We start from the raw sequence: 13,786 nt of genomic DNA on the forward strand, positions 1-13,786 counted from the left end.
CTCATATCGTGCATCACTGATTATGTCTTCTATTTTACCTCACACAGTGTCTTCATTGCTGTTGTCTTCTTCGCCCCTCCGTTGACACGTCGCTTCACTTCGGCCACCTGCAGCAGAATAATGTGAAACCAGCAGTAGAAATATGTGTTGTTCTGTCTTTGTGCTTGTTGATGTGGAGCTGTGAGAGGATGTCGGGGTCAGACGAGGTTTTTACAACATCTGTGTTCATCACATGACGTATGCTGGACCAGAAACACTTCCTGTACAGAATCATTATAAAGGCACAGCTGTGGAACAGGGAGGACGTTAGTCTGAGCATCACAAGCCACATAAAGCAACCTGTTACAAGCTCAAAGTGTTGGTTCATTCACTTTATCCTGTTCATGTGAGCAGAACAGGCATCAGCCAGCAGAAGAAGGTCTCTGGGCAGCTTATAGGACGTAGAAACCTGCCATCTTTGAATATCCAGTTCTCCTGAGTATCTATATGAGTCATGAACATATCGGCCTACAGTGCTGCTAGTGGTCCATGCAGCCTCTTCTGATGCTTTCATCTCAAACAGCATCCCTCCATAAAGAGGCTGGATGCAGAATAGCTCCGACCAAATGATTTGAACCGCAGTGACAGTTATGGAGAGTTACGGCGACACACCTGAACCTCGGGTCTTCTGCTGTAATCTATGTGTGCGTGCTGGAGATGAATGGTGATTGTGTTACGGTGTATTGTCCTCCGCTCTGAGCGCTAAACGATGTGATGATGACACGCCGCGTAAATCTGCCCGGCTGCTACCGAGCCGGCGTGTGCGCGGCGCTTCTGTTTTCTTTATGTGTGTGTGTCTGTTTGGCATGCAGAGGGCAGCGCAGCAGTAATTAATGACTCGCTGCTAAATGGTGCTATGCAACCCTACATGGTAATGAGAAGGCTTTGGTGTGAGGCCAGGCATGACAATCAGCTCAGCAGAGAGACGACATCAGGCCGAGCAGGTGACGCTCTGGTCGCACAGGCCGGAAAGGACGAATCCAAAAGAAATATTTTGCAGCTTTTTTGTCATCCGTGTACAAAAGCCACATGTGGTTGACGAGTGTGTCTGAAGCAGCAGCTCTGTTGTTTCATGGCTGTGTGCGTTTTATTGTGGCTGTAGATTCAGATAAAGGCTATTTGTCAAGATGTGACACACATTCAAAAGAAGAGTTATGCAAATGCACACAGCTAAAATTTAAATATCCTTTCAAAGCACGATCTTATGGCAGCGCTCTCCAGCACTCACTGGAGCTTTGATAAAGAGGAACCGTTTCCTCCTCCGCTGGAATTGCAGCTGGTAATTGTTTGAGGCGCAGCGTCGCGTCCGACCAGCTCAGCAGGCAACAAGGTAAAAACCCGCAGAGGTTTCATTAAAGCACAACTTAGGGCCTGAGAGGGAGCTTTTACTGTCACTGGTTTGTGCGCTGCGATATCCTCATCGTGATCGTTATTGTCACGGCATCATTCAAGTTAAACGCTCCCCCAAGCGTCCTGATGGAGACGCTCTCTGCTTGTCGTTCACCGTCGTCACACTTATCAATAGTACATGAACCGCTCTGTGACTAAAGCCGCTCTCTGTGGACGTCATCATTCATCCAGCGTCCATCCTGCAGAGCACTCTCAGTAACGTGTTAATAAAAAGAAATGAATTCAAGCTACCAGCAGACATATAAACGTTTTAAAGTGAACGACAGCCTTGCATTCGAGACACCTTCTGCTTTTTCACAAATCTCAGTTAGATTCCAAAACACGTGTCCCTGTGAATGAAGAGAAAACCTGTGCATTCATGTAAATGGATGTAAGCAGCAGATCCCATCAGTCCGGGTGACAAACGTCCGTCCTGGAGACGCTTCCAGACTTCATCCAGAAAATACGTCACACCTGTTTTTTGCAGAAGCATCTCATCAGTAATATGAAACGAATGTTTTGTCAAGGTATCAATTCATCAAGCTCCCCACAAACCGCCATGATCCTGTTTTCATATGCAAATTAAATTTACTTGGCAGAATGTGATGGAGCAACGTCAGCGTGGAGCTAAATCTCCTTCATGTGTGCCATCAGTCAGCTGCTGTTCATTAGGAAGGTAAAGCGCCACAGTTCACTGTAAATGCACTAATGCAGGTTAATGTCTTCGAAGAGAAAGACAGACCGTTTGTTACTGAGGTAGCATCGCTCATAGGTGCCGGGTTTGTTGTAGTATTTTAGATTATGGGAGGTTTTAAATGTTCAATTTAATTTAATCATGAATTAGTAACGAACCAGGAGGTTGTCAGTGAATATTAAGACCTGATGTTATAACGCTGGGATTTATGCAACACATTCATGTCCACAACTCGTAACTTATACAACATTAGTTCATCCAGATTTTGGTTCTCTGATGTTTGCTGACCTGTTTAATTTGGTTTAAGTACCGTTGTATCTCTGTTGCAGTCACGTTTGATGAAGCAGAAAACGGATGAGTTTTATAACTAGTTCTGGATCATTTGTTTCCTCGTGTCGCCCAGTGATGACTGTTGAGACGAATATCTGCCGAACAGAACCTGTTCTGGGGTTGTTTGAAATTCCCAGTCTCGCTCATGGTGTTCCTCAGGGGTCAGTCTTGGGTCCGTTTTCCTTCTACATGCTACCCATTGATCAGGTTATCAGTAAACCAAATGTACAGAATCGTTGTTATGCAGATGACACCCAGCTGTATATCTCATCACGTCTAACCCAACTCACTGACTTTCTCACATCCGTTGCAGGATCTCTGAAAATTGTCTCAATCTCCGTGATAACAAAATGGAAATTGTCTGGTCTGGCACACTCGGTTCTGTCAGTCGAACAGGCTCCAACCTGGAAGCCAATCAAAGTGCATGAAGACAGCTGTTAGAAATCCAGGTGTCTTATTTGATTCTTTGATTTGATGCCTTGGTGGTTCAGTCCTATTTCTCTCCCCTTAAGTTAATTTCAAAAATTAGATTCTGGCCATCTTTTTAGGATCCACACCAGGTGATCGAGGCCTTGTTTCCTGTCCAGACGTCTGTAATGTGATCTGCTCAGGTGTTGCTTTCTTCGTCCTGTTCTAGTGGCTCAAAATGCTGCTGCCAGGATTATTACCGCCTCAACCAAAGAGAACAACCTCCCTGCACTGGCTTTAAAACTAAGATTTAAAACTTTGGCTTTAACGGCCTTACGTGACCACCTCCTGCTTGTATTTAGGCTCTGCTGACCCTGTGTGGTGTCGCCTTAGATCAGCAGTGGACGGCGGGTTGTGGTTCCCTGTGACCGACTGATGCCCCCAAACTGTGGAACGACTCACCTGCTGGGATTGGATTTACTAAATCTGCCACTGCTCTTAAAACTTTGCTTTTTGGAAAACTTTCTCGTCTGTGTGACTTTTTATTTATTTTTATTCCTCATTACTGATTTGCTTTTGGTTTACGGTTGTTTTATTCTTGTTTTAACCTTTTTGCAAAGCACTTTGCAGCATTAAGACATTTCATATTATTTAGTTATTGTTGTTGTTGTTGAGGCTCTTGCATTTTAGTGAATTTTTTTTTTGCTTTGCCGTTGCTCAGAGACGTCGATAAAACACATAATTAGCATGTTGATAAAGAGTGGGGTGGGTCATAAATAAGAAATCTGAGATAATGCGTGAAGTCACTTCAGGGGTTTTAAGGATATTTATTTATTCGTGTTTGTCGGGACCCAGCGGCTCAGTGCTTTTCCTGGAGGACTGATTTTATTCTAATGCGGCTGATTTACCAGGAAACCAGACAGCTGATATCACATTCAAATGAAACACTGATTAATCACATGTACGCAGCATTAGCAGCAGCGCACCGTGGGACTCCACAGTCGTGTCCTGTCTGTCTCCTCTCCTGCATGTTTCTATTCACGCTCGTCTCATCTCTGGTTTCTTTTGTCTTCATTTCCCTTTTTTCTCGTCTTCTGATTTTCCTCTTTGCCATCAGAGGACTTTGCTCCTCCAGCTTGCCCATCGGCCTCTCAATCTTTCAATTTTCTGCTGCGGTGAAAAGCACTTAAACTTATCGCTCCATCTGTTTATTACATCCCACCTTCAGTTTCTTTCCTCCTCCGCCCCCTTGTCCCTCTCTCCTCCTCTCCATCTGTTTATGTGCGTTCTCAATAACCTTTATATCCGTCAGACTCCTCCTGCTCGCGCCCTTCATGTCCTCCACCAGCTCTCTTCCAGCGTTACAAACACTCGCACAAGCTAACTTTGGAAATGCTGCAGTTTCCAATTAAACTGATCAGTTTTGTGCCTGTGAAGCTCTGCTGCAGTCAGGTTCCTCCAAAGCCCATCGCTGTGGACTCGGTTCTGTTGCACGGTGCAGAGACCCGGCGGACAGACGGCTGATTGTCTGTTGTCAGTTTTATAACTACTTCCGTTACGCTTGTCCTGCAATTTCAGCTACCAGCAATAGTGGCCATATTTCTGCTAACAGGATTGGCATCCGCTGGGCTGTCGGCTAGGAAATCAAAAGAAGCGTTTACCCCGAGGAGGACGGGGTCGAGGGAATACTAGCTGTACTGGAGAGCAGAGAACTCAGACTGGTGTGTCTGGTTCACACCGACCGAAAGACATTACAACTTATTTATTCATTTTATTCTATTTATTTTATTTGTTAATGTGGACAGGACCGTACGTATTAATGGATCTCAGGCTGCAGTAAGAACAAAGCTAATGTCCATCTGGTGTCCCAACACATAAAAGAGAACACACGGGGATACAAACGTGTAAAAGAGCAGAGAGAAAAGAAAATAATAATAATCATAAAATAAATAAAAACAACAACAGTAAAACCCAGACAGCGGTGATAAGGTTGGGTCGGACCGGGCTGTACCGACCCTACAGCTGTGAACTGTTCCCATATGCAGGAGAACATGCTGGCTGTGGGTTTAGGGTTTCTACTCATCAATACGTTGTTGGTTTTGTGTGAAAAGCTTTTTTGCGATTATGATTTTTTTTCTCACCTTCACACTCCGGAGGTCTGAGGAGACACAGTTTATGGATTTCTCCTGACGTCAGCGCTAATTTCCTCTTTGGTGATCTATTGAAATCACCGCGAGTGACGATTGATCGGGAAAGCTCACCGGGCCGCCCGACCCGCTGCTGCTTTCACCGCACGGTGTCAGAACTAATGTGTAGAATCAGTGTTCACGGCAACAAGCAGCAGCAGTCTGACATGATGCTGTCGTTCTTCCTCTTCTGTCGCAGATCACCTTCTTCATGCTGCTGTCTGCGGTGTGTGTGATGCTCAACCTGGCCGGGTCCATCCTCTCCTGCCAGAACGCTCAGCTCGTCAACTCCCTGGAAGACTGTCAGCTGGTGAGACCAACTGGACCTTAACCCGTGCACTCGTCAGCGTTCAAAAGAAGATGTCCATCTGAACAAGTCCTGTAGTGTTGTCAGCGTCTGAGGCTCTAAAACTTTCCTCATGTCCTACTGACAGTGGAAACAATGATCCCATTGGTCCGTATGATAAATGTGCATTTCCTTGAATCAAATTAGTGAATCTGATTAGTGAACACGCCTTCTTCTCAGTAAAGCTCATCGTGCACACGATATTGATGGAATACTGTGACACAGAACATGCAGTTTGACATTTAGCAAAATGTCATGAAAATAAAGGTTAAATTTATTAAGTGTTTCATCAACATGACTTCTAGAGGACTGACGTTCTTATTCTATCCAGTAGTGAGCAGACTTTTATAAAAACCTGAGCACATGGAGCCAAAAACAACAGAAAATAAAAACTAATTTAAAATGCAGACTTGTTTTTTATCACAGCATAGAAACGTGGCCTGACCTCCTCTGAACAACAGTCTGGCATCATATCGACTAACACGTCGTCATTAATCTGTTGGTTATGTGTCTGTGACTGAAGCTGAGAGCAGCTGATGGATGAGTGACTGTGGATCACTTCAGTCACTTTCAAGACCTAAGATGTGCATCGTCGTCTGTACGGACGTTAAAACCAGTGATTTTGCTGTCGCTGTGTGACGGGCTTGTTTTCTGCATGTGAGTCTCTGAATGTCGTCTCCTGGTGAGCCGACGGGCAGCACTGCTGTTCTAAACAGGCTGCAGAACTGAGTCAGCACCGAGCAGAACTGAACTATTTGTCTGTTGATGACTAATGACTCATCATTATCACATCCATCTCTGCCAGCATCACAGATTACCAAACGACAGATAAGAAAACTTTCTCAGAGGAATGTTGCATTCAGATGAAGTTTTGGAGACTATTTTTTAAGACGTGGTCCAAACCAAGGCGGCAGGTTCTGAGATGTTGAGACTTTAACGGTGCATTCAGACACACAGATAAAGGGCCTGCTGTTCTCCACCACAAGCTGCTTGTCAGGTCTTGTTGGGAATCTCTCCTCCCCAAAGCGTTCTGGTGTCAGAAACGGGCCGAAGCCGTCTGCACCAATATCTGTAACTTTCCAAAACTGGCGTTGTGACGCGCAGCGATGGGCCGGCTGAGCAGAGGTGAGAAAGCTGGCGGGGTTCAAACTTCTTACTCAAGCTGTTTGGTTCAGCTATTTACATCACTTTCCATCTGCACAGCCGAGCACATCGCTGCAGGTTCCTTCAGGGAAGAGCTCGCTGATGTTTAAACAACGTGCTTCGTCCACGTTAGTCTGAAGCACTGAGCTGATCGCGTAGAAAACTCTGAAGTCCCATTTCACAAACTAATCAAGACATCAGGACCTTGTTTTCCAAACTTTTCATAATGAGATGCTGATTTGTTTAAGCTGAATTCACAGCGCCAGGGGTCCGTATCAAGCCGCCCCTGGTGATTCATCAGAACCCAACCCACTAACCCGACCACTTCCACATGATGAGCAGCTTTATGCCAGTGGGACCAGCCGGCTACACCAACTTCACTGCTTTACGCGGCTCCCCGGGGACCCTCCCCCAGTCGAGTCTGAAATATTAACATTCCTCATCTCCTCTCCCCAATGTAATTAACCCATACTTGTTGGGTTCACGTCCTGCTTTCTCACAATCTGGGACACATCGTGGAGGTGCGCTCTACCTCCAGTCCCTCCCGCTGTAGCTCATCGTATCTCACAGTTCTTTGTCTTGCTGTACACGTGCAGCCGCCTTCCCTCAGTCGCTCTATATTACATTCTGTATCTCCCAAGTCTAACATCTCGGCTGCACGCTTTAATTGAGAATATAGTTCATGTCAGGAGTAAATGCATCATCCACGCGTCTCAGGATGAATTACGTCAGAACGCCAAGCTCAGGTCTGATCTGTGCGTGTGTCCGGGTGTGTGTGTGTGTGTGTGTGTGTGTGTGTTTCTGTGCATGTGGCGTGCATGCACGAGTGTGGATGTGTGTTCTCCCCTCCTCCCCCCCAGCTCAAGTTTGACAGCGATGGAGTGTGCGTGTGCTGCGAGCTGCAGAAGCAGAGCTCGAGCTGCAACAACCTGGGAGAGACGCTGAAGCTGAACCCGCTGAGGGACTGCAACACCATACGCCTCCGTCTGAAGGTGGGCGGCCGCACGCATGCGTTTGCTTCATGGTGAACAGGAGAGCACTGGTGGTTTACATAGAAACGCTTTGTACAAGTTTCCTTGTCTTTAAATTGCAGGTAAATTAGATTGGACTCATGAAACTGTTCCTGCAGATCCAACTAGAGGCTGGTTCTGACATATCTGGAGGCAACACAGTGTCCTCACAGTTGTTTTCAATTCATGGAAAACAACAAAGATGGATCCTGATGCTTGTTCCTGTGGCTGCAGCAGCAGCCATGTGATGCTCCTCCTGTTAGAGACTGAAACCCTGTGGGAGGCCAGACTCACACAATACTCAGTCATCAAACTCCAAATCGCATAGTCCCATCCATCATCTCTACACCTTAATCCTCACCAGGGTCATGGGGGGCGGAGTCTATCCCAGCTGACTCAGAGTGAAGGCAGGTTCACCTGGACAGGTAACCAGTCTATCACAGGGCTACACTTAGAGACAGACAACCAAGCACACTCACATTCACACCTACGGACAATTTACAATCACCAATTAACCTCAGCATGTTTCTGGACTGTGGGAGGAAGCCGGAGAACCCGGAGAGAACCCACGCTGCACGGGGAGAACATGGAGACTCCACGCAGGAAGATCCCGGGTGTCCTCACCGGGACGCCAACCGGCGACCTTCTAGCTGTGAGGCCACGGTGCTAACCACTGATCCACCTGCAGCCCTCATCAGGATCAGTTTCCTCTAATTATAAGATCCAATGTTCAGTTCTTGTGTGTGACCTCAGTGTTCTTTAGGTTTAGTTCAGCAACAGCCAGCGTTAAGTCCCTGAATTCAGACGTTCAGTGGCTACTGGCCTGTTAGGACTGCAGCACGTTAATACGCTGACTTTCAGCTCAAAGCTTTGGTACTTTATCTTGTTTATTTTGTCGTTTATTTTTGCAGGGACAGTGCACAATTAAAAGTAATGACATCATAGACGGCTAGCAGCTAATTAACATCTCTTGTTTGTGGGCAGGAACACAAAATAATAAAAAACAACAACAGCTTATTTACAGCCTCACAAAGTCACCAGAGTGCTCTTATTCCTCTAATCAGAATAAAAGCATTTACTTGAGCAAGTCGGTGCTCTAAAGTTCTGTTCTCTGCAGCGTACCGCATGTGTGAACAATACAAAACAATGTGAGTCCGATTAATTGGGCAGGAGGTGGCAGCAGCATCCGTCTTCCCCACGAGGCAGAGCCTTCATATGCAGTGTGTATCTGGCCGGGCTGGCCGGGGTTTGCGGGTGCATGATCTCGGTAGATTATCTCGACTCCGAGTCCTCGCAGGAATGAAATACAGCGCAGCTCACGGTGCCGTTATTGGATAACGACAATCATATCCATTCATTTTATGTCCCTGATTGATTATAAAACATTGATAACCAAATAAAAGACTTCTCAGGATGAAGCATGCTTATGAAAAGAGGAAAGATCAAGCACATTTGTCACTGTGATCATTACTCATTAAAAGAGATGGGGAATTGGTGCCATAAACCTTTATTAAGTGCCAAAGTAGTCAAATGTCTTGAGTTATGTCTAAGGGGAAGCTGACAGCCCGAGTCCCTGGAGTCCTTGGCCATTTCAGACGGCTGTTAGACTGTCACCTATCCTAATGAACTCGTGATGCATTTGCAGGTTCGTTCCTCTGTCACTTAAAATCAGCAGCATGTGGATAATCAGAGCAGGTGAACCCCAACTTTATGCTCATAAACAGCAGCTCTTCTGTCATGTTTTTTTCTTAAATAAAGCAATCTACGTTGCTGCCATTCACTCTTCGCAGACACATTTAATTTCCTTTTTTTCCTCCTTTCATTACTCTGCCCGCGGCTGTAAGTCATCAGTGAGGGGGAGTATTGAGGTAATTTGTGATTTCCTGTGAAGGGGGCGGATGTGTAACCTTGCTCTGTAACTCGCTAACCGGATTGACCCGGGGCAAGGTATCTTCTGGAGGTTAAATATGTGGTGAGCAACAGTGTTAAACAGTTTGTGCGGAGGTGTTATTATATTTGTTTGCCAGGCAGGATTTATTATGGCATTATGTACATTGTGTTCTGGAGGGAAATCAAAGAAATGCACTTTCTGTGGTGCAGATGCATTACCAGGACAAAAACGAGCTCAGATGAAGCAGCCATAAATATGTCTTGGCTCACTAGACGCCTGCAGTTTGCTTTCAGACTATTGAAAAAAACAAATTTACAGCAGCAGGTTGGTTTATGTGCAGCGCCGTGTACAATAATCTCCGTTTTATGGCAGGAACGAGTCTTTACAATCAACAGCTGCACAGCAGGATACAGCAGTGATGGACGGTGAAGACGTTTCACTTCCAGCTCACATCGCAGCTATTTGCTGTGTAAATACAATGAAGCTCCTGAGTCTTCGCTCCCTGCAGGAACACGGTGGACAAACCTCTGACCAGCCGCCTCGCTGCTAGCTGACTGCTGCTCGGTGTTTCTGGGCTGTGAGCTGGCACCGCTGGCTCTACTTACCCATAATCAGCAGTTGTTTTGCCAAATGATTTTGCATTCATTGCATTTTCTGCGCATTCATCCGTCCACAGCCGAGCAAGACCTGTTTTCAGAGACCTTCTCCATCTGAGCAAACAGTGACACCAAACACGCATGTCAATGTCACGCTGGTGTCTTTCATCAGCCTCTCTGCAGGTGACGCTGAAGAGCAAAAACAGGCAGTTGAACTTTGGTTTATGGACAGCAGCGTAGTTTATACGGAAAGCTGCAAGATTTATTTTCATTGTAGGGCTGCAGGTGGATCAGTGGTTAGCACCGTGGCCTCACAGCTAGAAGGTCGGCGGTTGGCGTCCCGGTGAGGACACCCGGGATCTTCCTGCGTGGAGTCTCCATGTTCTCCCCGTGCAGCGTGGGTTCTCTCCGGGTTCTCCGGCTTCCTCCCACAGTCCAGAAACATGCTGAGGTTAATTGGTGATTGTAAATTGTCCGTAGGTGTGAATGTGAGTGTGCTTGGTTGTCTGTCTCTAAGTGTAGCCCTGTGATAGACTGGTTACCTGTCCAGGTGAACCTGCCTTCACCCTGAGTCAGCTGGGATAGGCTCCGCCCCCCCATGACCCTGGTGAGGACTAAGGTGTAGAGATGATGGATGGATGGGACTATGAGATTTGGAGTTTGATTACTGATTATTGTGTGAGTCTGGATTTTCATTTTGTCTCATACAGCGGTTTGGGAAAGCTGCAGAACGATCCACCAGCTCCTGATCATTTGTCCAAGTAAGATGTGAGGTTATGTGTGTCATCAGTCGGGCTTTGTTGGCGCTGGTCCGAAGCCCTGATGGTGCGTCCTGAGTCAAAAATGATGGCTTTTAACTTTTGAGTGAGGAACCTCGTCCTTAATGGCTCTCAGGCAAAAATCTGTGAGACGCAGCAGGGTTTCTTCAGAGTGCTCCTTTGTTTCCTCATTTCTGTGACTGCACGCCTGTTTGGAGCGGCGAGGTTTGGACGTGTGTAATGCATAGCCGCTGATTTAAAACACGACATTGTGAGTTTTCTGACAACACAATAAGATGTATAATCAGGACTGAGCTTGACGGATCAAAGACAGTCTCTGTGCTCGCCTTTCAGCCTCACTGGCGCTGAAATGCATTCGCTTCTTGGTATTCACTTTGCTCTGACATCCAAATTTCAGCTAATGGCTTCTCTCCTCAAACCTCCACTTCAGAGCTGTATCGGTTACAACATCAATCAGTGGCTTTTCCAATTCAATTGGCATTTCTGTCAAATTTGTCACTGCAAAAGGATTTCTGGTCCACTCTTCTGCACCAGATTGTCTGCTTCTCAGGGAAATGAAACTGCATGTGCATTCTAACGAAGTGAGCCCGACAACAAGCTGTTCGTCAGCGTCTGACGCATTGTTCTCGCTCTGAAAATGATCCAGTGATGGGAACGCACCACCGTCTAGACACACCAACCACCACGAGAGCTTTCTCTGCTCCTGTTTTATCAGGAGGCTGAGGAACGATGCGTTTTCCCTGAAGTCTTGCAATCAGATCAGGAAATCTGGATGTGAAAGTACCAGCCGGGAATCGCTCGACGCCTCTCTGGTCCAGCTGCACTGGTGCAGCTCTGAAGGTGGTGCTACGCGTCCAAAGCAAAGAAACAAACAACAACAATGGGTTTTATTAAACATTAAGTTGCTGCAGCAGCGTTTGGATGACCCACTGGGCCGGCCTGACCCCCGGGTTAAGAACCGCTGGTTGAGTCGGGCTTCCAGAGGTAAGTCCTGGGTCTCCTGTCAGAAACAAGGACAGTAATGAGACCAGCAGTGAGACCATTAACAGAACGCCACGCTGGCTGCAGGAAAGTCGGCAGCAGCGCTTTGATACTGGGAACCTGTCGTGTTTCAGGGAGCTGGAGGCAGCGGCTAATTGAGGCGAGTGTGTGGTTTGTGTCTGGTTGAGAACTTCACGGTTCGAGAGACAACAGTTGAGTATCAGTGAAGTGAAAAACCAATTAAGGCCTCCGTACAATCTGCCACCGTGAGGCGGAGGCCAGATTAGGCAGCAGTTCAAAATACAAAGAACAGTTTAGTTTTCATTTCTTATTTCTCTATTTTTATGTTTGAATATTATGACGTGAAAAATTTCACATCAAAAACGATCGAATCTAATCTAACAGCAGCTCATTAAACCGACCGACACCCATCAGTTCCTCTGTGATGCTTTATTTCTCCAAATAGTTTCAGATTTCTTGCATTTCCACAAAGTTTTACAGTCATACATCAGCTGGTGTCACATCATTCTGAGACACATTCAAAAATCTGAAAGGTTCAAACACAGTCATGCAGAGTGTCACTGGACTGAAACTGTGGTGCTTCAGCTGAGTTTTAAAAACAAATCACCAAGTCTTTCACTCTGCCGGCCATCGGCACACTGTAACCTCGTAAACTGTGGCCGCCGCCGCCGCCGCCGCCGAGCTAAAAGCAGCGCCGCTCTGCTCTCACCAGCTCTGTTTAGTAGCTGGTGGTGAGAAAGTCAGACCAGCTTGTGCTCCGTCCACAAGTCCTCCCTCCAGCACCGAACACGCTCCAGAGCTGTTGGTTCTCCAAAGTAAACATGTATTAGGTTGTGTTTTATAGTTGGCGCTGCACAATGTCAGCCTGGTTCCAGTTGGCATCGTCTCTGCTTCGACTTCCAGCTCACACAGACTTGATCTTTGGCAACTAGTTACCGAGTATCAGACATGTTTGAAAAACAGTTGCAAGGCTGGCAAGTCTGCACATCTCAAATGCCAACTTCATCCATTTTAGAAAAACAAACTTCAGAAGGAATGGCAGTAAGTTGTGGCGTCTGGGCGGCAGAAAGCTGCCATGAACCGGGAGCCTGAACCCTCTTTAACCCACATCAGCAGATTTAACGTAGAGTGAGCGCGACGTGGCGACACCGTCACCTCTTTAATTAACTACTGGAGGAAACAAACATCAACTAATTTATTATACGAACACTGTTAGTGATAGGATTTATGTCATCTGAAGAAAAAGCACATCATTATTTACAGAAAGAAAAAATCTGTACAAATGGTGCCTCATATCCAGAATCAGAATCAGAAATGCTTTATTGATCCCCTATAGGGGAAATAGCTTTCTGTCACAGATGCTCCCATCAACGCCTTAAAGAAGCAGGACAGTAAAATCATATAATACAAATATAAACATGAGTATTAATATGAAATAAAATAAATATAAACTCAAAAAATAAATCAACATTCTGCTCTTCTATATGTATATACAGTCTAATAATAAGAAAGCTAAGATATAAAGTCACTAAGCACTAAGTTACTGACGTGATAAAGCACCCTGTTAGATACGACCAAAGGTATCTTGGTCCCCTGTCAGTAGGATGAGGGTTAATAAACTTGGTTCCTCAGCTCGGTACCCCAGCAGGCGGGCCGGCCGTCCTCTTTGCAGGCCCAACACAAGCCGGAGTCGTAATGTCGCTGATAATTACGTGAATCTGGTGAAGAGTCGACTGGAAAACTTCATGTGGCAGCTTCACTCTGAGCCTGTGTCCACAAAGAGCCGTGTGGTGGATTCAGCTCCAGCCTCCTCTGCTCTTGACTTTTAGAAACCACGCTGATGTATTCACAGACACTGCTGAAGGCGTCTGCTACACGTTTATGCACCTGTGTGGGTGCACGGCGGTCTGATTACAGATGTATGTGCTGAGAATACATCTCCACTAGTTGTGCCGTGACATGTTTAAAGTCTC

At 46.2% G+C, this 13,786-nt stretch overlaps 1 protein-coding gene across 1 annotated transcript in view; it reads left to right on the forward strand.

Annotated features, from left to right (window-relative positions):
- fam189a1 (family with sequence similarity 189 member A1) overlaps positions 1-13,786 on the forward strand; it is a 93,720-nt gene that overhangs the window by 70,063 nt on the left and 9,871 nt on the right. Inside the window, exons 3-4 of the mRNA XM_008281375.1 lie at positions 5,246-5,356; positions 7,396-7,527. Coding sequence (XP_008279597.1) covers positions 5,246-5,356; positions 7,396-7,527 — 243 coding nt within the window. The remainder of the gene's footprint in view (positions 1-5,245; positions 5,357-7,395; positions 7,528-13,786) is intronic.

This window comes from Stegastes partitus, unplaced genomic scaffold, assembly GCF_000690725.1.
Source record: "Stegastes partitus isolate 25-593 unplaced genomic scaffold, Stegastes_partitus-1.0.2 Scaffold232, whole genome shotgun sequence".
In the NCBI taxonomy this organism is placed as follows: Eukaryota; Metazoa; Chordata; class Actinopteri; family Pomacentridae; genus Stegastes; species Stegastes partitus.